The following is a 24,551-nucleotide window of genomic DNA, read 5'->3' as shown; positions in this document are numbered from 1 at the left end:
CTCCTGCCCATGGCCTGTCCATGCAAGACTCAGCACCCAGAAGCTGTGTTTCTGTGGCGTCCCCTAGTGCATGTGCCAGCAGTGTCTGCTGTGACTCACCCCTTGCTGTGTGTGCACTGACAGTGGTCTCCATGCTTCCCTGAGGACTATATCCCAAGCCCTCCAGTCTGTCTCCATGCACCTAGATTGAGTCTTCTCCCTGGGCCTGTCTGCCTGAGATTCAGAGCTTAGCTGCTTCATGTACTTTTGTGCCACCAGTGCACATGCTGACAATGTCTACCCCATTCAATCAGCTGCCCCCATGTGTGTGCTGAATATGGTCTCCACAGCTTGGCCAGGATCATACCCCTGGCACCCCAGTCTGACTCTGCGCAGCTAGACTGATTCTCTGCCCTGATCTTGTGCCAGGCTACAGTGTGGAGCAAGTGGGACTGGGGTTTTGCCCCTTTGGATTGGGAAGTGTGGCAAGGCACCAGTCTCTCTCTGCCCTGCATGTGCATACTCCTTGAGAATAGTCTAGGCTTCTCCAGCCCCTCTATCTGTCCCAGCGGATTTCCCTTCAGGCAAAGATGCTCCCCAGGTTGAGGGTCTACCTGTGTGGACCTTCTCTCCCTTACAGATCCCTCCCAGGGGCACCAGTCTCGTCCTGATCCCTTTTTATTTTTTTTCTCTTCTACCTGGTTTCATGGAGATGTGTCTTGCATCTTTGGTTGTACAGCAGTTCTTCTGCCAGTTTCCAGGTGTTGTTCTGTGAGAATTGTTCCACATGTAGATGTATTTTTTATGTGTTTGTGGGTAGAGGTGAGCCCCACATCTTCCTACTCCAACCTCCTGATTCCTGTCCCCTTTGGATTTTTTTGATAATTTAAAAAAAAATTAGAACAGTCATTTAAAATCAACTAGTAGGCAGTTACAGTCATATGTCCCAGAAAGGATTTTTACAGGTAAGAGAAGAATCAATTACTTGAATTGTAATTGCTAAACATTACCATAGAGTTTCTGAAATTGTTGCTGTGAGTTACTTTTTAAATTACCTATTACCTCTACATACCCCTTTCTCTCAAACACCCACTCATTAATGTCAAAATTATTTGTTTTGGATATTTTCTTCCCTAAACTTTTTTTTTTGTCACGCTCCACAAACCTTGTAAATCTTTTGATTTTCCTTTTTTAAATGCACTTAAAGAAATGCTTATTTTTATGTTTCTGTTACTCAGAATTTATTATTTCTTTTCTCTCTCCTCCCCTAATATATGTCTTTTAATTTCTAATACCCTAGTGAAACTAGCTAAAATTCCTATAAATATTTCATTCTCAATAAGGTAATAGGTTTATGAAGTAGTCTGTGTGATAAAGAAATTGTTTTGGTGGTTGCTAAGAGAAATCCTTTAGAGAATTTATAATAAATGAATGTAGAAAAACCTAGACTTGTTCTTTTAAAATAAAAGTCAGCAAAGAGCATAGAGTAGCATAGAAATAAGGTTTAGATAGAAAGAAATTCTGACCTGAGATAGGTTAACACTTCTGAATAGTAGACTCACTTAATGATGAATAAGAGTTGTAGGAGCTGTAAAGGGTATATAGACATGGAGTACCTTTCTCATTCTCCTCCTTCTTTCTCACTTAAAGTGGGAAGACTAGAAAAATAAATGACTAAGGCTGAACAACATGAGAGGAGCTGAAAAAAATCCATCTGGTGTCCAACCCACCCTGAGACTCATAGAACCCTTTGTTAATGTTGAGGCAGAAATAATATTAAGAGTAAATTACAAAGAGTACCAGTTGAATTTGTGTTAAAGTAAGTACTTACCGGAAGAATTGAGGGTTAGTTAAAAAGATAAAATGTAGTAAAAGTTTCGTTTTAAGCCATTTACATTAACTTAAAAGGGAAAGCTTACAGAAAAAGCAGAAAAGAGGACCAAAAGATGCAGTAGAAAAGAAGGAATAATTTTATTGCTTGGCCTAATAGATTCTAGGCATTGAGCTACACACTTTTCCAGTTATTTAACTAGTGTCCTTCAGCTCCAAACCCACCCTTCTCTCTGCTCTGTGATGTTGGGGACAGGCACACTTCAGGAAGAGTTGTAGGATGGTGAAGAAGAAGGAGCTTGACTCCTCTTGTTGTCTTGCTCTTGGCACCCTGGTTTCAGCAAGAGACAGTTTGTTCCAGTGTCCTTTTTTTTTTTTTCTGTGCTCTCAAAACTACCTACCATGCCCCATCAGAGGTACTAGCAAGAGCTGGGCAGTGCTTCCCCTCAGAGGGCTGAGTCCCACTGTGTGTGGTGCTTTCTCCATGATTCTAGATTCTGATTATCCAACCCTCATCTCTCTGATCTTCTGGCCCTAGAGGTGGTAGTAGTCTCCTATTTCTGTAGTATTTTTATGTTCCCTTTTCATTTTCTTAGTTCTCTAACACCTTTTAAAACAATTCTTTATGTTAAATTCTCTCTGTTAAAATGACTGGCATGTTTCTGTTTTTCTGATTAGCTTCTGACTGATACCACTCTACATAAATTGTAAATTTTTTTATAAGTGAGTAACTGAAGCTCAGATAGGTTCAGTAACGTGCTCAGTGTTTCATAGCTGCCAGGAGGCACAGCTAGAATGTGAACCCAGAGCTACAAGCCCCAGTCTTTGCTGATATCCCAGGACACAGGAGGAAATCCATGAGATGTGTGTTGCCAAATTTTAAAGAATAACCTAAGAATTTAAAAATTTTAAAGAATAATTTAAGAATAAAGGTATTTACCTATCTAGTTAATTAATCAGAACCCTTATACCTTTATTCATATATAATCTTGAATTTATATATTCTTCATATATTTATTGCAAGCGAATATGTGTGTGTGTGTGTGTATATATATATATATATATATATATATATTCTTTTTTAGCTCCTTTCCAAATCTCCACCACTATGATAGAAGAAGGATTATTTTTTTAAAAAAGATGTGAATCCATAAAGAGAACAGATAAAAGCACATCAGAAACACTAAGAAAACTGTGGAAGTTAGAAAGCAGGTGAACAAGTGGGAACAGACTAAGCAGAACAGGAAAAAAAAAACCACCTAAGTCTGCAGTTTAGAAGCTTTAAGGCAGACTAGTCCTTGCCTCAGAACACCAGGATAGTTCTGATATTGCAGACATTGGGTTTCTAAAAGGTGGTTGTGATACAGCAGGATTTAAAAAAATTCTTATAAGTAGCAGTTAGATCTCCAGAGTCCTTTCCCCACAACTTACAGACCAGTGATTCCATCTCTTTACAACCCATAAGAAAGATTATTACTTTAAAAGGCAGTTAGGGTTTGGTAACGCTGAGTAATGTGGATAGACGGATGGTAGAAAATTGAGACCTCCTTGCATAGAAGTGAGGGACTTAAAGGGGGATAGTATATAGTTGATGGAGGAAGAATTTGGATGGGACCAGATTCAGAGAAAAGGGGCTGGCTGGCCTTCTAGGGGAGAGAGTTCTTTTCACATGCAAGGAAAGCAAAGATTGATGAAAGTATTTGGAAAGGTGCATTGGGGGATATTATTTCTGAGAACTTACATATTCTCTGCATGAGAAGACAAGGATGGGTCAAAAGGTTTGGGAGCAGCAACATAAATTTGAATCAGCTCTGTAGGGAATCAAAAGAGGAACACCCTTCCCTGCTTCCATTTTTCTACCATACGTTATTGTTATCTTAAAGAATGGTACTGTAAATTCACATAATATAGGTCACAAACTTGTGGCCCACATGTCAAATTTAACCCAAAAGTATGTGATTTTTTTTTTAAATCGGTTGCCAACATTTTGAAATTTAGCAACTTTTATTTTTAAAAAGATTGAGGGCGTCTTCTTGAAAGACTAGATGATCCTACAGCACTGGACACACTGCAGAGTGTAATGGAGTGGTGGGAAGTTTCTTTAGATGGAGTAGGTATTCTATAGCCCTTTCACTAATTTATGTGACCTTTTTGATCTGGAAGCCATTTGAATTTGACATCCTGATAAAGTATCTGTCTCTTGAGTATCTGACTTGGCATAGATTGACTATGAAATGTAAATCCAAAGTGGGGGCCTTACCTCTTTTATTAGTATAATAGTTATTATAGGAGTATCAGTTGATGTTCATTCCATTTTCAAGAAATAGTTCTTATTTGTGACTCATTAATAATTTGCAATTCATTTTCATCTAACTGTCCAATGAAAATCAATACTCTGAGAATCATTAAGTATGTGTATGATCACAAGGTAAGAGTCAATTAGTTCTAGCCACGTTCTTGAAAACATTTATCTAGTAAAATACTTCACTCAAATGTGACTAAGTGCTAACTGTTAATTTCGGACTAAGATATGACTATTAAAGAACATGCACCAGGATAAACTCCTTTCTAAGAAATGCTTTACAGTTAATTAAGGATTTTTTCCTAGCCTGTAGCTATCTTGGTCTCTTTCATGCAATGAATTTCTGGCATATGGACCTCAGTTTTGGGGGCTCATTTTCTTTTCCAATGAAATTACTTCAGTCCTAGGAGGAAGCTCATAGGGTTTGGTTTGCTTGTGTAGTTTCTCTTCTCTTCTCTTCATAATTTCTTAGAAGCGATTTTTTCCCTCTAACTCTTTATCTTTCCATTCTTCCGCCTCACATATTGCGTCTTCCTTTTGTCACATCTTTAGCTCTTCCTGCCACTGTTACAGAGAGAAAGTATCATTTATATGTGATTTTTCTTGAAAAAAACATATGAGTTTAGCTTCTCAAAATACAGATTCTTATATCCAATTATTCTCTTAGTTTTCCTCACAGATATTCTTCATGAATTTATACTCTACCATACTGGAAAAACATAAAAGCTATCTGTTAGAAAGTGTATAACACCCACAAAAACCAGAATTCTCCCTTAGCATTTTTAATAATAATAAACCAACAATCCAAAAAAAGAGATAATACGGTTTACATTTATATACACCAAAGGAATTTCCTTTCATCATCAATATTGGTATTTACATGATAGCATGGAATCCTAAAATGAAAAATCAAGCCAAAGCAAAAGAAAAACCAAATTAAAGTGAAAGGCATAGTGATATTATTTATTACTTATGAGATTGAAAATGAAATTAATGGGCAAAGACTGATTTTGCAACAGACCAGTAAAAATACTTCGAAGGAATTCATCTCAATTGACCACATTATTTCATGACAATAATACCATTCTCTGGAGGCAGGAATACTAGGAATAAGTAGTTGGAAGTAATGATGGTAAATCAACCAAATAATCATTTTTTTCCCCTTCTAATATCTTTAATGAGGGATGTGGCAAAAAGAGGTGGTAATCACCTCGTCAGGCCAGGTAAGAAGTTCAGGGCAGAATGACCCCTAGCATGAAATGTTAAAAATTCCTAAAGACACAGCCTATATTGATCATTTTGTCACCCTCAGCCCATGCACACTCACAAACGACAAGACTATGCTTAACAACCTATCAATTAATTTAAAATTACTATATACCAGTGCTGGGAATTATGACTGTGATTTTTCATCTAGGATATACAGATATTCATAAGCAAAACTAAACCTCAGAATCTATCACTCAGCTTTCCAAAGGCAATAGATATTTTTTAAATGTCAACACACTCAGATTAAATATTAAACAAAAAATCATATCTACTTTTTAAATTTCCAGTTAAGCTTTAAAGACATAATAGGAAAGTTTCCTGCACTTATCTTGAGAATGTTTCTACACACAGTTATTATTCATATAAGTGTCATTTCTCAGAAGCCATTTTTACATGAAATATCCAGAAAATTGAGGCAAAACTTTCAGAACATTCCAGCATAGGCTAAAATTCAGCCCTTGGTTTAGTCTACAATTCTATGATACCCATCTGTGACATACAATTTTTTCTCATATAATAAACTATGTAATAATATCAATTGTTTGAAAAAAACACCAATTTTATGTTATAATATAAAAGTAATAGTTGGTATAATAATGATAGTACCTATAAACAAAGACATCTAATTTACCCTTTATGTACTTTACGACTTTGATCTTTACATTGTGAAAAATCAACAGAGGATTAATTCTTAAGAACTCTCAGTAAAATAGAATTCTTTGGTTTCCTGAACAGCAATGTATAAAAGCAGTAATGGGGTACCATATTGCTAACCACCAGGAAGCAGCTCTTCCTCTTTTAGTTCCTTGTTAGAATTTGGCTTGGCTGGAATGCACCATAATGGTATAATCCTTTTTTTTGTTAGCCCCAGAAAAATGTAAACTTCTTTTTCCCATTTTTTTCTCTGTTGACTATGACAAATTCAATTTGGATAAATCATTGCCTTTACTTTTATTTCCCATTATTATCATCAATTGTGGCAACTAGGAGGTTGCAGATATGCTTGAAGTTGATGGGAAATAGAAGCACCATACTGCTTTATTCAGCCCATTCACTCAGGATTCAGTCATCACGCTATAGAGTACCAGCAGTGTAAAAGGTACAGTATCTTAATGTCTGCTGAACAATTAGGTATCTGCCCTATTCCTTGTATATCAGGGACACTTGGTAAAATTCAATAAAATTCAACAAAATTCAACAGGTAGGTACAGTTAAAACTGTAGCTGTGTGGTTTTGTTTCTTGTCAGTTCTACAGATTCCACCTTCCCACCCCCATTTAGGTAATTATAAACCAAGAAATTGAGCAACTATGAAAAACTGAGAAGTAGATTTGAAGTCCAGGTATCTGGTTTTATATATAGACTCAGTCATTTACTAACTTTAAAACCTGGGACAATTAACTGAATTGTAAAGCTACATTCTTCTTACTGGTAAATGTTTTACAGAGTTGTTGTAAGGATTAAATTAACTAATGTAAGAGCATTTTGTAAAGTGTGAGATACAAGTACAAAGCACTATAGTTATAGCTATGTCAAAGGAAATAGTATATAGATGAATACTTTTTAAAATGTGATATCCAGAGAAACTTTCATAAACCTTCCCAAATCAATACTACTAAACTGCTAAGTATTTGATTAGGCTAGCCACAGATCAAACAATTTGGATCCTATCCATTCTCAAACATATTTGCAGAAAGGATTCCTTTACCCGTCTGTGTAAAGATTGATGGCAGTGATTGCTTAGATATTGCTTATACCCTTGGAAGGAGGAAAAGACGATGGTTTTTAGGAGGCATTTCCTAGCCTCTTCTCTGTCACTCAAAACACTGTCCTCTGTCTCTTTAGGCCAATGTGTTTAATCACAAAGTGATCAAGGTCTTTTGAAACTTTCAAGGGTAGAGAATGATAAGGCAAAAGATTTTTGTTCTGTTATTAAAACTACACTATGTTATGTGTGTGTATATATACATTGGCAACCTGCTATCTTTTGTAATATATTCCAGATAAGTTAGCTGAAGTGAATGGTAAAATTATAGTTGTTGCAATTTATGAACCATTATGAATTTTTTATAATGCCCTGTACATTTGATATACTGGTTTAGCATAAATGTTATTAGTGAATAAAATAACAATACTATAGTTCTCATTTTGTGATTCCAGGGTATCATTCAGTTTCCAAACCCCAATACTTGTGGCCACTGCTAAGGTGGCTAAAATATTGATTATGTGATAAATAACTATTTAATGGGATCAATAAATGAGATAATCACTTATTATTTCCCAAAATATCACTAATTAAAAGGAATGTAAACCATGGGACTATAAATACAATCTGAGAAATAATACTGAACTGGTGATAAAAATAATTTAAACACATTCTATATGCGATTGAATCTATATTGTATTAAAAGAAAAGACAAAAATAAGTACTCTCTCTCCTACTCCAACTCTACTCCTAAAAAGAAGTAGTCATAAAATGAGTTGGGGGCTTCCCTCGTGGCTCAGTGGTTGGGAGTCCGCCTGCCGATGCAGGGGACATGGGTTCGTGCCCTGGTCCGGGAAGATCCCACATGCTGCGGAGCGGCTAGGCCCGTGGGCCATGGCCGCTGAGCCTGCGCGTCCGGAGCCTGTGCTCCGCAACGGGAGAGGCCACAACAGTGAGAGGCGCGTGTACCGCAAAAAAAAAAGAAAAAAAATATATAGCTTAGTGGATTAAAAATATGTTAAGTAAATGGCCTTGTATTGTCACTGCTTATTTAACTGATACCAAGAACAGAATGATTAAAGTCTTTCTAATATTTCAGGGGTAAAGAATAGTCACTGAAAATTGAGTCAAAAGATTTTTATTCTGTTGTTAAAACTACACTACAGAAGAATTCAGTGTTCAGTATCAGACTCTTGTCACAAAAAAATCAGAACTAATTCAGGAAACAGGATAAGGCTAGTATTTTGTAAATGGCAGAAAGCCAAATTTTCTGTAACCCAGTGAAGGCACTGAGGTATATAGATAGTCCAGTGAGATATAATTCAGTTTGGCAAATCTCAATCATGGTTCTACTTTTGAGTTCCATGTATTAATGTTTCCATCTCAGAACTACACTTTCTGATTCAAAATGCCTTTAAAGAACAAAGCTTTTGCTTCTAGTTTAAGAAAGTCAATCTCACGTGATGGTCAATGATTCTTGCCAACTCTTTGTCCGCCTTGGTAAAAAAATCTGGATATGCAAACAAGGGGATTTCTGGCTTAGAAGAATGTTCTCTTCAAAAGAGCACAAGAACAGATCCAATATTAGGTATAGGTAGTCTTCCTCCCCAGAATATATAGATCTACAAATCCTCATTATTAAGATTTTTGATTCTATATTGTTAACATAGAAAACTACTCTGTGTAGACTACTACATATTAGCTTTTAATTTCTGTAAGCCATTTGGGTTCTTAAAACTGACATTTCTGAGGGTAGGGCATGACATACAGAATGAGAACTAGAAAATAATAAAAAGGCAATCTTCTCCTAGGAGATGTAAATACTACAGCTGGTCAGTAGCAAATGAGAGGCTAGAGTATGAAAGGCTTAAGGGAGCCTGAAATAGACTATGCCCAACAGGGAGATGAAAGTGCCCGTCGCTGTACACAGCCCCATGACCCTGGAAGTTCTGGTGGAATTCTAAGCCTAAGAATTTGATCTAAGATATATTAAAAAAGAAAAAAAAATGATGTGACTTCAATACTTCTCTCAAATAAGGGTGGAACTGTGGCAGAAAATTTAGCAACAGCTCAATGGAAGTGTTGGCAGTACCAAGCTGGGTCCTAAACTAGTGGAGATTTAGTATTAAACCATCCACATAATTATATTATTAAATTTATTATGAAGAAATTATTGTGAGCTCAGAAATATGTGATGCAACAAAATGGTGATAGAGAATATGGTTTTGAAGGAGAGAAAGTGGGTTTAAAAGAAAAGCTCTTAGGAAAGAGTCTAAGGAGAGACAGAGCTGGTGAAAATTTCCATATTCAAAAAGTCTGATCAGTTTTTAAGACTATAATGTCTAATATGCACTTTTTCAAGTTGTTGTCTATACCCTTTTTGACATGCTTCTCTCATATCGCTAGGTTGCTTTATGCTGCACTAAACACTTCTCAAATCCTTCCATTTATCGTCATCTCCATCATCATTTTCCTAATCTAAACCATCATCTCTTACCTGGATTAAGGCCTCCCTTTTTATAATCCCTGCATCCACCATGTCTTACCCTTTTTATTCTTGTCTCTATACAGTAGCCAGAATTTTTTTTTTCAAAATACAATGTGGATCATGTCAATCCCTGACTTCAAACTCTTCAGTAATTCCGCATTAACTTTAGGAGTAAGATTATATTCCTTGTTGAGGAAGCCTGACGTAGACTGTGCATTTGTTTAAGTGGCTTGCGTGGCTTCTCCAGACTTACTTTTCTCCCTTCTGGGCCCAGGTCTATGCGTTCCTAATACATGGGCTTTCTTGCAGTTACTGTGATGTGCCTTGCTCCACCTGACTATTGTTTGTTTGCACATGCTGTCACCACCCCTTTCTCCAATGTCCTTCTCCTCCTCCTCTCTCTCTGCTGCAAGGCTGGTTAATGCTTACTTTTTCTTCAGCTTCTCAGTTCAAGCCCACTACCATAGCTCTCAATCTGCCATGGGCATTTCCTTCATCATACTTAATCATAACTTTACATTTATCTGTGAGCCTGTATGAAATTTTTTTTTTCCTGACTAGAAATATGAGCTACATGATTGTGGAGATTTTGTTTTTTTTATCATTGACTCCACAGTGACCTACACGGTGCCACTAGACACTGAATGAATGTGTGTATATTTGGTAAATTACTGAATGAATAAATGAAAGTTGTGATGTTTTAATCCCCTTTATATTCCAGGCCATCAAGAAGAGTCTACCACACAACACTCTTATGTCAGCAGAGCAGTGTCCAGTAGAGCAAGAAGACAACAATCTCAAGAGGTAGGTCGTTAGAGTGGAGCTAATAGGAGGGATTCAAAGGGAAATAACTCAAGTGACAGGTGACCAGGGAAAATATATGGAGCCCTCTCCTAACCCATAAGATTCACAAGTATTGTGGGGCAGAAGAGCAGTAAGCTTCCCACTGCATGTAGAATAGGGGCCCTAGCCATTCTATTGAAATATTAAAATGATTCTAGAATGCTGGGGAGTTAGGGGGCATCTGCGGCTGAGACTTGGGTTAACTATATTCATTCAACAAAATTTGGGCACTTCTGATATTCAAAGAATTGTGCTAAATGCTGTGAAAAGATAAATGAGACAGAACTTTTAAATTAGTTAAAGGTTAAAGGTGTTCAAGCAAGTTGCCTCAAATTCCTTCTTGAATTATAAAAGTTTAAGATAAAGACATGCATAACAATATACATAATGTTAGAAAGCCTTTAAAATGGGAAGATTAGATGGATATGCTTGTGCACCTGATTTCTAGTTATCTCAGTTGAATAGTTTGTACTGGAAAAGAAAAATGTATAAATAACTATAATACAACATGAGACATAAGAGAGATAAGTATTCAATGATATAAACAGAAAAATGTAGTAAAATGGTTAAGAAACAGGTTCTGGACTCAGATCTCTAAGCAAATTTTCATCCTGCCACTTAGTATTATTTATCATTCTGTTCCTTGCTATCTCCATTTTTAATACAAAACAATAATAGTACCTTCCTTGTTATGTATTTATAAAAATTAAAAAGGGATAAGACATAAATACTTTTGATGGAGCAAATACTAAACAAGTATCAGCTATACTATCCTTGTCATTATCATTATCAAAAAAATTCAGAGGGATAAGGCATGACTTTTAGGTGGTACTAAAAGAGAAGAGAATAAGAGAAAAAGTAATGGAAGACAAAACAATTAAGATGAGGCTTAAATGAGATGTACAATTCTTATGTTTGGAATTAAATGGGAAGTAGAGAAAAATCTTCCCAGAAACATGGTATATTACAATCCTCGGTGTGCCATAACAAATTACCACAAATTGGTAGTCTTAATAACCAGAAATCCATTTTCTCACAGTTCCAGAGGCCAGAAGTCCTAAATCAAGGTGTTGGCAGGGTTGGTTCCTCTGAAGTCTCTGGGAAGAATGCATTCCAGGCTTCTCTTAGCTTCTAGTAGCTGTTGGAAATCCTTAGCATTCTTTGGCTTGTAGATACATCACTCCCATCTTTGTCTCTGTCTTCAAATGGCCTTCTCCTTCCATGTCTCTATGTCTGCTTCTTTTCTGTCTCTTACAAGTACACAAGGACACTGTGGATTTAAGGCCCATGTGACCAAGACAGCCTTAACTTTCCCTAAAGCTAAAGCTTGACTAAAGCTTAGACAGGCTTCTTCCCGACTCTAGGCACCTGATCTCCCTTGTCTTAGAGCTTTTACTGTAGAAAACTGCAATTGTAAATTATTTCTCTTCTCCCAGCCTTTTGCCAGTTCTATTATCCAGGAACACTTTTCTCAAGGACCTGGGAGCCATCCCTTTAAAATAAAATCATCAAGAAAGATAGTGTTCCTATCTTCCAGTCTCTGTGGAAGAGTAGGAATCTAACTTAGGTGGCAATTAGCAAACACAATGACCTAATCACATTGACCAACCTCTCCTCTAACATCTTCCAATACTTTTCCACTAGCTCACCTCAGCATCAAAAAACCTCCTGTCTTTTGTTTCAGGGGAGTTAAGTTCAATCTCTCTCCCCTATTGCAAGACTTGAGTAAAGTTTTGTTCACCTGTTTAATTTGTCTGGTGCAGTTTCTCTTTGATGCACCCTAATTCAAGATGATCTCATCTTGAAATCCTTATCTTAGCTACCCAGATAAGGTCACATTTTATTCATTCATTTGCTGAAACATTTATTGCAGGAGGAATGTTATTATAAGGACTGAGAAGAGAAAAAAATTTAACTTAGATATTGCAGTCCAGAAATTCAAAGTTCACATGGGAGGGAGACATGTAAAGAGACATTTATAGTACACTGGAAAAATTGCTGTAAAACAGGGTTCTCTGGTGGACAAACATCGCAGATGACATAATTGAACTTAGTCTGAGAGTAAGAGAAAATTTCCTGAATGAGTTATGCATAGTTTTGTCCCAGTAGGATGATTACAGACTGAAGAAAAGACATTTAGGACATGTTCATTTTTTTTTAAATATATCAAGGATAAGAAATATACAGAGATACTTACAAAAAGAAAAAACAACACACACAAAAAAACCAAAACAAGGGATAATACTGTTCCTTATAGAGTTATGGTTTTTCAAGTCCCCAAGCTCTTCTGAGGATGTAAAATATGGAGTGAGCATGCTTTAGAAGGTATTCCCCAGGAGCACATGAATAACCATGTCTCAGGCCTCTTTAATCCTGCATCTCCCACTCTGACCTAATCAATTTAGCAGGTTCTGGACTCTGATCTCTAAGCAAATTTTCATCCTGCCACTTAGTATTATTTATCACTCTGTTCCTCTGTTTGCTTTTATCTCAGGCAGACTATAATAATCTTTGGAATTACCCAATAAGGGGAAGATACTGTATTATTTAAACAAACCACAGAATTATATCCTTGTTCAGCAATTGAATGACTTGATCTCTTATCCCACTTTTTTATGAGAGAAATTGAACACGCACAGACTCATTGGTTGGCATTTTCTCTAGTATACTTCATTTTCATTTTTGAGGTCCAGCATGGATGTATGATTCTCAAAAATGTCATGGATATAGGACCTTTCACTGATTCTAAACTTAACTTATTCCAAATAATTGTAATTGAGTATAATGTTAGCTGTGGGCTTATCATTTATGTCCTTTGTTATCTTGAAGTATACCCCTTCTATACCCAATTTGTTGAGTTTTTATCATGAGAATGTGAAAATTTGAATTTTGTCAAATGCTTTTTCTGCATCTAGTGAGATAATCATATGGTTTCTATCTTTCATTCTATCAATGTGGTATATCACATTTATTGATTTAAATATGTTGAATCATCCTTGCATTCAAGAGGTAAATCCCACATGATCATGGGGTATGATCCTTCTAATGTGTCTGTTTTTTAAAATTTTTTTTTTAAAAAAAATTTATTGCAGTATATTTCATGTACATTATATAAGTAACAGGTGTACAATACAGTGATTTACAACTTTAAAGGTTATACTCCATTTATAGTTATTGTAAATATTGGCTCTATTTCCTCTTTTGGAATCCTTGTAGCTTACTTTATACATAATAGTTTATACCTCTTTGTTCACTACCCCTATCTTGCCCCTTCCTCTTCTCTCTTCCTACTGGTAACCACTAGTTCATTATATCTGTGAGTCTCTTTCTGCTTTGTTATATTGACTAGTTTGTTGTATTTTTTAGATTTCACATATAAGTGATATCATAAAGTTTTTCTGTCTGACTTATTTCACTTAGCATAAGATCCTTCAAGTCAATCCATGTAGCAAATGGAAAATTTTCATTCTTTTTCATGACTGAGTAGTAGTCCATTGTACATATATATACCACACCTTTATCTATTCATCTGCTGATGAACACTTAGGTTGCTTCCATATCTTGGCAATTGTAAATAATGCTGCAGTGAACATTGGGATGCATGTTTGTTTGTTTTTTAATTAGTGCTTTGAGTTTTTGTTTGTTGTTTTCTGTTTTCTTGGATATACACCCAGGAGTGGAATTGCTAGGTCATATGGTAGTTCTGTTTTTAGTTTTTTGAGAAACCTCCATACTGTTTTCCACAGTGGCTGCGCCAGTTTACATTCCCAATAACAGTGTACAAGAGGTCCCTTTTCTCTACATCCTTGCCAATGTTTTGTTATATGTGTTCTTTTTGAAGAAAGCCATTCTGACAAGTGTGAGGTGATAGCTCATTGTGATCTTGATTTGCATTTTCCATATGATTAATGATGTAGAGTAGCTTTTCATGTGCCTGTTGGCTATCTGCATGTCCTTTTTGGAAAAATGTCTATTCAGATCTCCTTTCCATTTTAAAAATCGAGTTGTTTGTTTTCTTGATGTTGAGTTGTATGAGGTGTTTATATATTTTGGAGGTTAACCCCTTATTGGTCATACCATTTACAGATATTTTCTCCCATTCAGTAGGATGTCTTTCTGTTTTGTTGATGGTTGCCATTTTTTGTGCAAAAGCTCAAGTTTAAATAGGTCACATTTGTTTATTTCCTGTGCTTTAAGAGAAAGATCCCCCCAAAAATGTCAGCCTATGTATTGCTCTAGGAGTTTTATGGGTTGTGGTCTTACATTTAGGTCTTTACTTTTATTTACATTTAGGTCTTTAATCCATTTTGAGTTTATTTATGTATATGGTGTTAGAGAATGTTCTAATTTCATTCTTTTACATGTAGCTGTCCATTTGTCCCAGCACCACTTTTTAAAGAGACTGTTTTTTCTCCATTGTATATCCATGCCTCTTTGTCATAGATTAATTTACCATAAGTGTGTGAGCATTTCTGGGCTCTCTATTCTGTTCCATTAATGTATGTGTCTGCTTTTGTGCCAGTGCCATACTGATTTGTTTACTGAAGCTTTGGAGTATAGACTGAAGTCAGAGAGCATGATTCTTCCAGCTCTGTTCTTCTTTTCTCAAGATTGTTTCACCTATTCAGGGTCTTTTGTGTTTCTGTATACATTTGAAAATTATTTGTTCTAGTTCTATGAAAACTGCCCTTGGTATTTTGATAGGGATTGAACTGAATCTGTACACTGCCTTGGGTAGTTTGGCCCTTGTAACAATATTAATTCTTACAATCAAAGAACACGGTTTATCTTTCCATCTCTTTGTGTTGTCTTCAATTTCTTTCAGCAGTGTCTTACAGTTTTCTGAGTACAGGTCTTTTACCTCCTTAGGTAAATTTATGTCTAGGTATTTTATGATTTTTGATGTGATGGTAAATGGGTTGGTTTCATTAATTTCTCTTTCTGATAGTCTGTTAGTGTATATTAATGCAAGAGATTTCTGTGTATTAATTTTGTATCCTGCAAACTTTACCAAATTCATTGATGAGCTCTAGTAGTTTTCTGGTGGCAACTTTAGGATTTTTTATATATAGTATCATGTCACCTGCAAACAGTGACAGTTTTACTTTTGCTTTCCAATGTGGATTCCTTTTATTTCTTTTTTATTCTCTGATTACTGTGGCTAGGACTTCCAATACTGTGTTGAATACAAGTAACAAAAGTGGGCAACCTTGTCTTATTCTTGATGTTAGAGGAAATGCTTTCAGCTTTTCACCATTGAGTATGATGTTAGCTATGGGTTTGTCATATATGGCCTTTATTATGTTGAGGTATGCTTCCTTTATGCACACTATCTGAAGAATTTTTTAAATAAATGGATTTTGAAATTTGGCAGAAGTTTTTCCTGCATTTATTGAGATGATCATACTGTTTCTATTCTTCAGTTTGTTAATGTGGTGTGCCACACTGATTGATTTGCAGATATTAAAAAATTCTTGCATCCCTGGGATAAGTCCCTTGTGATCATGGTGTCTGATCCTTTTTATTTTATTTTTTTTTCTCACACACACACACACACTGTATTTTATTTTTACAAGAGATAAATAAACTGACACCAAGCATTGTAAATGGACGACCACAACAAAAGCAACAATGATTGCAATTACCAAACACAAAACACACTCATACTATGTCATAATATTGACATTCAGTCCAGTAATCCTCCACTGTAACAGCTCCTTTACTTTGCAGTGAAAATTGATTTGTATATTTTTTGCCTCTGAGTCCTTGTGGGATTTTTTTTTATTATTCAAACAGAAAGTCACAAAACTTATAATCATCCTCATCAGTTCACTCAGTCCCATGTAATTAATTTTTGTTTCATCTTCATCTTTTGTTAGCACTTTTATGAATTCATCAGTTTTCCATTAGAGTTCTGAAAATGCTTATTCATGCAGTTCAGCAGTATAGTCAGTTAACAGAAACCTGTACTTGTCAGAGTCTTTTCCATGAATTCCTTGAAGATGAAACCCTATTACAGGAACACTTTTGCAGAAGCATCAGAGTACACCCAGAACTGTCTGTAAATGACTTAAAAATGACCATGGTTAAAGATTTTATGAAAGCTCATAATAATGCAATTGACAAGGAAATTTAGTTATTTCTGAGATATACATTTTAAAGTAATAACCAGAATTATGACTTATAACATTATACCAGAACATATAAGATTTTTAGAAATTTCATGTAATGTCTGAAACATTTATATTAACATATTTCCATACAAATAACGCAAAGACAGTTTAGTATTAGTTGTTTTTTATCTTTGTTTTTTTATACTGCAGGTTCTTATTAGTCATCAATTTCATGCACATCAGTGTATACATGGCAATCCCAATCACCGAATTCAACACACCACAATCCCCGCCCCACTGCGGTTTTTCCCACCTTGGTGTCCATACGTTTGTTCTCTACATCTGTGTCTCAATTTCTGCCCTTCAAACTGGTTCATCTGTACCATTTTTCTAGGTTCCACATACATGCATTAATATACAATATATGTTTTTCTCTTTCTAACTTACTTCACTCTGTATGACAGTCTCTAGGTCCATCCACGTCTCAACAAATGACTGAATTTCATTCCTTTTTAGGGCTGAGCAATATTCCATTGTATATGTGTACCACAACTTCTTTATCCATTCATCTGTCGATGGGCATTTAGGTTGCTTCCATGACCTGGCTATTGTAAATAGTACTGCAATGAACATTGGGGTGCATGTGTCTTTTTGAATTATGGTTTTCTCTGAGTATATGCCCAGTAGTGGGATTGCCGGATCATATGGTAATTCTATTTTTAGTTTTTTTAGGAACCTCCATACTGTTCCCCATAGTGGCTGTATCCATTTACATTCCCACCAACAGTGGAAGAGGGTTCCCTTTTCTCCACACCCTCTCCGGCATTTGTTGTTTGTAGATTTTCTGATGATGCCTATTCTAACTGGTGTGAGGTGATACCTCGTTGTAGTTTTGATTTGCATTTCTCTAATAATTAGTGATGTTGAGCAGCTTTTCATGTGCTTCTTGCCCATCTGTATGTCTTCTTTGGAGAAATGTCTATTTAGGTCTTCTGCCCATTTTTTGATTGGGTTGTTCATTTCTTTAATATTGAGCTGCATGAGCTATTTATATATTTAGATTAATCCTTTGTCCATTAATTTGTTTGCAAATATTTTCTCACATTCTGAGGGATGTCTTTTCATCTTGATTATGGTTTCCTTTGCTGTGCAAAAGCTTTGCAGTCTCATTAGGTCCCATTTGTTTATTTTTCTTTTTATCTCCATTACTCTAAGAGGTGGATCAAAAAAGACCTTGCTGTGATTTATGTCAAAGAGTGTTCTTCCTATGTTTTCCTCTACGAGTTTTATAGTGTCTGGTCTAACATTTAGGTCTCGAAACTATTTTGAGTTTATTTTTGTGTATGGTGTTAGGGAGTGTTCTAATTTAATTCTTTTATATGTAGCTGTCCAGTTTTCCCAGCACCACTTACTGAAGAGACTGACTTTTCTCCATTGTATATCTTTGCCTCCTTTGTCACAGATTAGTTGACCATAGGTGCATGGGTTTATCTCTGGGCTTTCTATCTTGTTCCATTGATCTCTGTTTCTCTTTTTGTGCCAGTACCATATTGTCTTAACTACTGTAGCTTTGTAGTATAGTCTGAAGTCAGGGAGTCTGATTTCCCCAGCTCCGTTTTTTCCCCTCAAGACTGCTTTAGCTATTTGGGGTCTTTTGTGTCTCCATACAAATTTTAAGATGATTTGTTCTAGTTCTGTAAAAAATGCCATTGGTAATTTGATAGGGATTGTATTGAATCTGTAGATTGCTTTGGGTAGTATAGTCATTTTCACAATGTTGATTATTCCAATCCAAGAACATGGTATATCTCTCCATATGTTGGTATCATCTTTAATTTCTTTCATCAGTGTCTTATAGTTTTCTGCATACACGTCTTTTGTCTCCCTAGGTAGCTTTATTCCTAGGTATGTAATATTTTTTGTTGCAATGGCAAATGGGAGTGTTTCTTTAATTTCTCTTTCAGATTTTTCATCATTAGTGTATAGGAATGCAAGAGTTTTGTATCCTGCAACTTTACCAAATTCATTGATTAGCTCTAGTAGTTTTCTGGTGGCATTTTTAGGATTCTCTATGTATAGTATCATGTCATTTGCAAACAGTGACAGTTTTACTTTTTCTTTTCCAATTCGTATTCCTTTTATTTCTTTTCCTTCTCTGACTGCTGTGGCTAGGACTTCCAAAACTATGCTGAATAATAGTGGTATGAGTGGACAACCTTGTCTCGTTCCTAGTCTTAGAGGAAATGCTTTCAGTTTTTCAACATTAAGAATGATGTTTGCTGTAGGTTTGTCATATATGGCCTTTATTATGTTGAGGTAGGTTCCCTCTGTGCCCACTTTCTGGAGAGTTTTTATTATAAATGGGTGGTGAATTTTGTCAAAAGTTTTTTCTGCATCTATTGAGATGATCATATGGTTTTTATTCTTCAATTTGTTAATATGGTGTATCACATTGATTGATTTGCATATATTGAAGAATCCTTGCATCCCTTGGATAAATCCCACTTGATCATGGTGTATGATCCTTTTAAGGTGTTGTTGGATTCCATTTGCTAGTATTTTGTGGAGGATTTTTGCATCTATATTCATCAGTGATATTGGTCTGTAATTCTCTTTTTTTGTAGTATCTTTGTCTGGTATTGGTATCAGGGTGGTGGTGGCCTCATAGAATGAGTTTGGGAGTGTTCCTTCCTCTGCAATTTTTTGGAAGAGTTTGAGAAGCATGGGTGTTAATTCTTCTCTAAATGTTTGATAGAATTCACCTGTGAAGCCATCTGGTCCTGGACTTTTGTTTGTTGGAAGATTTTTAATCACAGTTTCAATTTCATTACTTTTGATTGGTATGTTCATATTTTCTGTTTCTTCCTGGTTCAGTCTTGGAAGGTTTTACCTTTCTAAGAATTTGTCCATTTCTTCCAGGTTGTCCAATTTATTGGCATAGAGTTGCTTGTAATAGTCTCTTAGGATGCTTTATATTTCTGCGGTATCTGTTGTAGCTTCTTTTTCATTTCTAATTTTATTGATTTGAGTCCTCTCCCTATTTTTCTGGATGAGTCTGGCTAATGGTTTATCAATTTTGTTTATCTTCTCAAAGAACCAGCTTTTAGTTTTATTGATCTTTGCTATTTTCTTTGTTTTTATTTCATTTATTTCTTCTCGATCTTTATGCTTTCTTTCCTTCTGCTACCTTTAGGTTTTGTTTGTTCTTCTTTCTCTAGTTCCTCTAGGTGTAAGTTTAGATTGTTTACTTGAGATTTTTTTTGTTTCTTGAGGTAGGCTTGTATAGCTGTAAACTTCCCTCTTAGAACTGCTTTTGCTGCATCCCATAGGTTTTGGATCGTTTTTTCATTGTCATTTGTCTCTAGGTAGTTTTTGATTTCCTCTTTGATTTCTTCAGTGATCTCTTGGTTGTTTAGTAATGTATTGTTTAGCCACCATGTGTTTGTGTTTTTTACGTTTTTTTCCCTGTAATTCATTTCTAATCTCATAGCGTTGTTGTCAGAAAAGATGCTTGATATGATTTCAATTTTCTGAGGCTTGATTTGTGACCCAAGATGTGATCTATCCTGGAGAATGTTCCATGCGCACTTGAGGAGAAAGTGTAATATGCTGGTTTTTGATGGAATATCCTATAAATAACAGTTAAATCTATCTGGTCTATTGTGTCATTTAAAGCTTCTGTTAATTATTTTCATTTTGGATGATCTGTCCATTTGTGTAAGTGAGGTGTTAAATTCCCCCACTATTATGGTGTTACTGTTGATTTCCTCTTTTATAGCTGTTAGCAGTTGCCTTATGTATTGAGGTGCTCCTATGTTGAGGGCATATATATTTAAAATTGTTATATCTTTTTCTTGGATTGATTCCTTGATCATTATGTAGTGTCCTTTCTTTTCTCTTGTAACATTCTGTATTTTAAAGTCTATTTTATCTGATATGAGTGTAGCTACTCCAGCTTTCTTTTGATTTCCATTTGCATGGAATATCTTTTTCCATCCCCTCACTTTCAGTCTGTATGTGTCCCTAGGTCTGAAGTGGGTCTCTTGTAGACAGCATATATATGGATCTTGTTTTTGTATCCATTCAGCAAGCCTGTGTCCTTTGGCTGGAGCATTTAATACATTCCCGTTTAAGGTAATTATCGATATGTATGTTCCTATGACCATTTTCTTACTTGTTTTGGGGTTTTTTCGTAGATCCTTTTCTTCTCTTGTGTTTCCCACTTAGAGAAGTTCCTTTAGCATTTGTTGTAGAGCTGGTTTGGTGGTTCTGAATTCTCTTAGCTTTTGCTTGCCTGTAAAGCTTTTGATTTCTCCATCAAATCTGAATGAGATCCTTGCCAGGTAGAGTAATCTTGGTTGTAGCTTCTTCCCTTTCATCACTTTAAGTATATCATGCCACTCCCTTCTGGCTTGTAGACTTTCTGCTGAGAAATCAGCTGTTAACCTTATGGGAGTTCCCTTGTATGTTATTTGTCATTTTTCCCTTGCTGCTTTCAATAATTTTTCTTTGTCTTTAATTTTTGCCAATTTGATTACTATGTGTCTTGGTGTGTTTCTCCTTGGGTTTATACTGTATGGGACTGTCTGAGCTTCCTGGACTTGGGTGGCTATTTCCTTTCCCATGTTAGGGAAGTTTTCGACTATAATCTCTTCAAATATTTTCTCGGGTCCTTTCTCTCTCTCTTCTCCTTCTGGGACCCCTGTGACGCAAATGTTGTTGTGTTTAATGTTGTCCCAGAGGTCTCTTAGGCTGTCTTCATTTCTTTTCATTCTTTTTCCTTTATTCTATTCTGCAGCAGTGAATTCCACCATTCTGTTTTCCAGGTCACTTATCCGTTCTTCTGCCTCAGTTATTCTGCTATTGATTCCTTCTAGTGTAGTTTCCATTTCAGTTATTGTATTGTTCATCTTTGTTTGTTTGTTCTTTAATTCTACTAGGTCTTTGTTAAACATTTCTTGCATCTTCTTGATCTTTGCTTCCATTCTTTTTCTGAGTTCCTGTATCATCTTCACTATCATTATTCTGAATTCTTTTTCTGGAACGTTGCCTATCTCCACTTCATTTAGTTGTTTTTCTGGGGTTTTATCTTGTCCCTTCATCTGGTACATAGCCCTCTGCCTTTTCATCTTGTCTTCTTTCTGTGAATGTGGTTTTTGTTCCACAGGCTGCAAGATTGTAGTTCTTCTTGCTTCTGCTGGCTGCCCTCTGGTCGATGAGGCTGTCTAAGAGGCTTGTGTAAGTTTCCTGATGGGAGGGACTGGTGGTGGGTAAAGCTGACTGTTGCTCTGGTTGGCAGAGCTCAGTAAAACTTTAATCTGCTTGACTGCTGATGGGTGGGGCTGGGTTCCCTCCCTGTTGGTTGTTTGGCCTGAGGCAACCCAATACTGGAGCCTACCTGGGCTCTTTGGTGGGGCTAATGACAGACTCTGGGAGGGTTCACACCAAGGTGTATTCCCCAGAACTTCTGTTGCCAGTGTCCTTGTCCCACGGTGAGCCACAGCACCACCCCCCCGTCTCTGCAGGAGACCCCCCAACACTAGCAGGTAGGTCTGGTTCCATCCCGCTGGGGTCATTGCTCCTTCCCCTGGGTCCCCATGCACACACTACATTGTGTGTACCCTCCAAGAGTGGAGTCTGTTTCCCCCAGTCCTGTCGAAGTCCTGCAATCAATTCCCACTAAGCTTCAAAGTCTGATTCTCTAGGAATTTCTCCTCCTGTTCCCAGACCCCCAGGTTGGGAAGGCTGGCGTGGGGCTCAGAACCTTCAGTCCAGTGGGTGGACTTCTGTGGTGTAAGTGTTCTCCAGTCTGTGAGTCACCCACCCAACAGTTATGGGATTTGAGTTTACTATGACTGCGCCCCTCCTACCATCTCACTGTGGCTTCTCCTTTGTCTTTGGATGTGAGGTATATTTTTTGGTGAGTTCCAGTGTCTTCCTGTCAATGATTGTCCAGAAGCTAGTTGTGATTCTGGTATTCTCGCAAGAGGGAGTGAGAGCACATCCTTCTCCACCATCTTGGTTCCTCCCTGATCCTTTTAATGTATTGTTCAGTTTGCTAATATTTGGTTGAGGAGGTTTGTGTCTATATTCGTCAGTGATACTGGCCTGTAATTTTCTTTTTTGTGACATCTTTATCTAGTTTTGGTATCAGGGTGATATTGGCCTCATAGAAAGCTTGGGATTATTCCTTCCTCTGCAAATATTTTTCGAATAATTTGAGAGGATAGGTGTTAATTCTTCTCTAAATATTTAGTAGAATTCATCTGTGAAGACATCTGGTCCTGGACTTTTGTTTTTTTGGAGTTTCTAAATTACTGATTCAATTTCATTACAGGTAATTGGTCTGTTCACATTTTCTATTTATTCCTGGTTGAATCTTGGGAGATTGTACATTTCTAAGAATTTGTCCATTTCTTCTAGGTTGTCCATTTTATTGGCATATAGCTGTTCATAGTAATCTCTTATGATCTTTTGTAATTTGTGCTATCAGTTATAACTTCTTTTTCCTTCCTCATCTTATTGATTTAGGCCCACTCCCTGTTTTTCTTGATGAGCCTGGTTAAAGGTTTATCAATTTTGTTTATCTTTTCAAAGAACCAGTTTTTAGCTTCATTGATATTCTCTTTTTTTAGTTTCTATTTCACTTATTTCTTCTCCAATCTTTATGATTTCTTTCCTTCTACTACTTTGGGCTTTGTACTCCTTCTCTAGTTCCTATAGGTATAAAGTTAGGTTGTTTATTTGAGATTTTTCTTGTTTCCTAAGTGAGCTTGTTTTGCTATAAACTTTCCTCTTACAATTGCTTTTGCTGCATGCCACAGGCTTTTGATCATCATGTTTTCATTTTCATTTGTCTCTAGGTATTTTTTGATTTTCTTTTTGATTTCTTCAGTGATCCATTGCTTATTTAGTAGCATATTGTTTAGCTTCCATGTGTTTGTGTTTTTTACAATTTCTTTTTCTTGTAGTTGATTTTTTTTAATAGATCTTTATTGGAATATAATTGCTTTACGATACTGTGTTAGTTTCTTTTGTACACCAAAGTGAGTCAGCGATATGCATACATAGGTCCCCATATGCTCTCCCTCTTGAGCCTCCCTCCCATCCTCCCTATCCCACCCATCTAGGTCATTGCAAGGCACCGAGCTGATCTCCCTGTGCTATGCTGCTGCTTTCCACTAGCTAACTATTTTACATTCAGTAGTGTACATACGCCAATGCTACTCTCACTTTGCCACAGCTTTCCCCTCCCACCCTGTGTCCTCAAGTCCATTCTCAATGTCTACATTTTTATTCCTGCCCTGCATAAGTACCATGTTTTTATTTTTTTAGATTCCATATATATACATTAACATACGGTATTTTTCTCTTTCTGACTTACTTCAATTTTTATGACAGACTCTAGGTCCATCCACCTCACTGCAAATAAATCAATTTCATATCTTTTCATGGTTGAGAAATATTCCATTGTATATATGTGCCACATCTTCTTTATCCATTCATCTGTCAATGGATATTTAGGTTGGTTCCATGTCCTGGCTATTGTAAATAGTGCTGCAGTGAACATTGTGGTATATGTCTCTTTTTGAATCACGGTATTTTCAGGGTATATGCCCAGTAGTGGGATTGCTGGGTCATATGATAATTCTATTTTTAATTTTTTTAAGGAATCTCCATACTATTTTCCATAGTGGTTGTATCAATTTACATTCCCACCAACAGTGCAGGAGGGTTCCATTTTCACCACACCCTTTCCAGCATTTATTGTTTCTGGCTTGTTTGATAATGGCCATTCTGACCAGCATGAGGTGATACCTTACTGTAGTTTTGATTTGCATTTCTCTAATAATTAGTGATGTTGAGCATCATTTCATGTGCTTCTTGGCCACCTGTATGTCTTCCTTGGTGAAATGTCTATTTAGGTCTTCTGCCCATTTTTTAACTGGATTGTTTGGTTTTTTGATATTGAGCTCCATGAGCTGTCTGTATATTTTGGAGATTAATCCTTTGTTGTTTCATT

At 36.3% G+C, this 24,551-nt stretch overlaps 1 protein-coding gene across 1 annotated transcript in view; it reads right to left on the bottom strand.

Annotated features, from left to right (window-relative positions):
* Positions 1-4,468: 4,468 nt before the first annotated feature.
* TMEM232 (transmembrane protein 232) overlaps positions 4,469-24,551 on the bottom strand; it is a 378,932-nt gene continuing 358,849 nt past the window's right edge. Inside the window, 2 exon segments of the mRNA XM_060007168.1 lie at positions 4,469-4,675; positions 8,545-8,638. Of these exon segments, the coding sequence (XP_059863151.1) occupies positions 4,469-4,675; positions 8,545-8,638 (301 nt within the window).

This window comes from Delphinus delphis, chromosome 3 (assembly GCF_949987515.2).
Source record: "Delphinus delphis chromosome 3, mDelDel1.2, whole genome shotgun sequence".
Classification (NCBI taxonomy): domain Eukaryota; kingdom Metazoa; phylum Chordata; class Mammalia; order Artiodactyla; family Delphinidae; genus Delphinus; species Delphinus delphis.
This window is presented reverse-complemented; position numbering and strand designations above follow the sequence as displayed.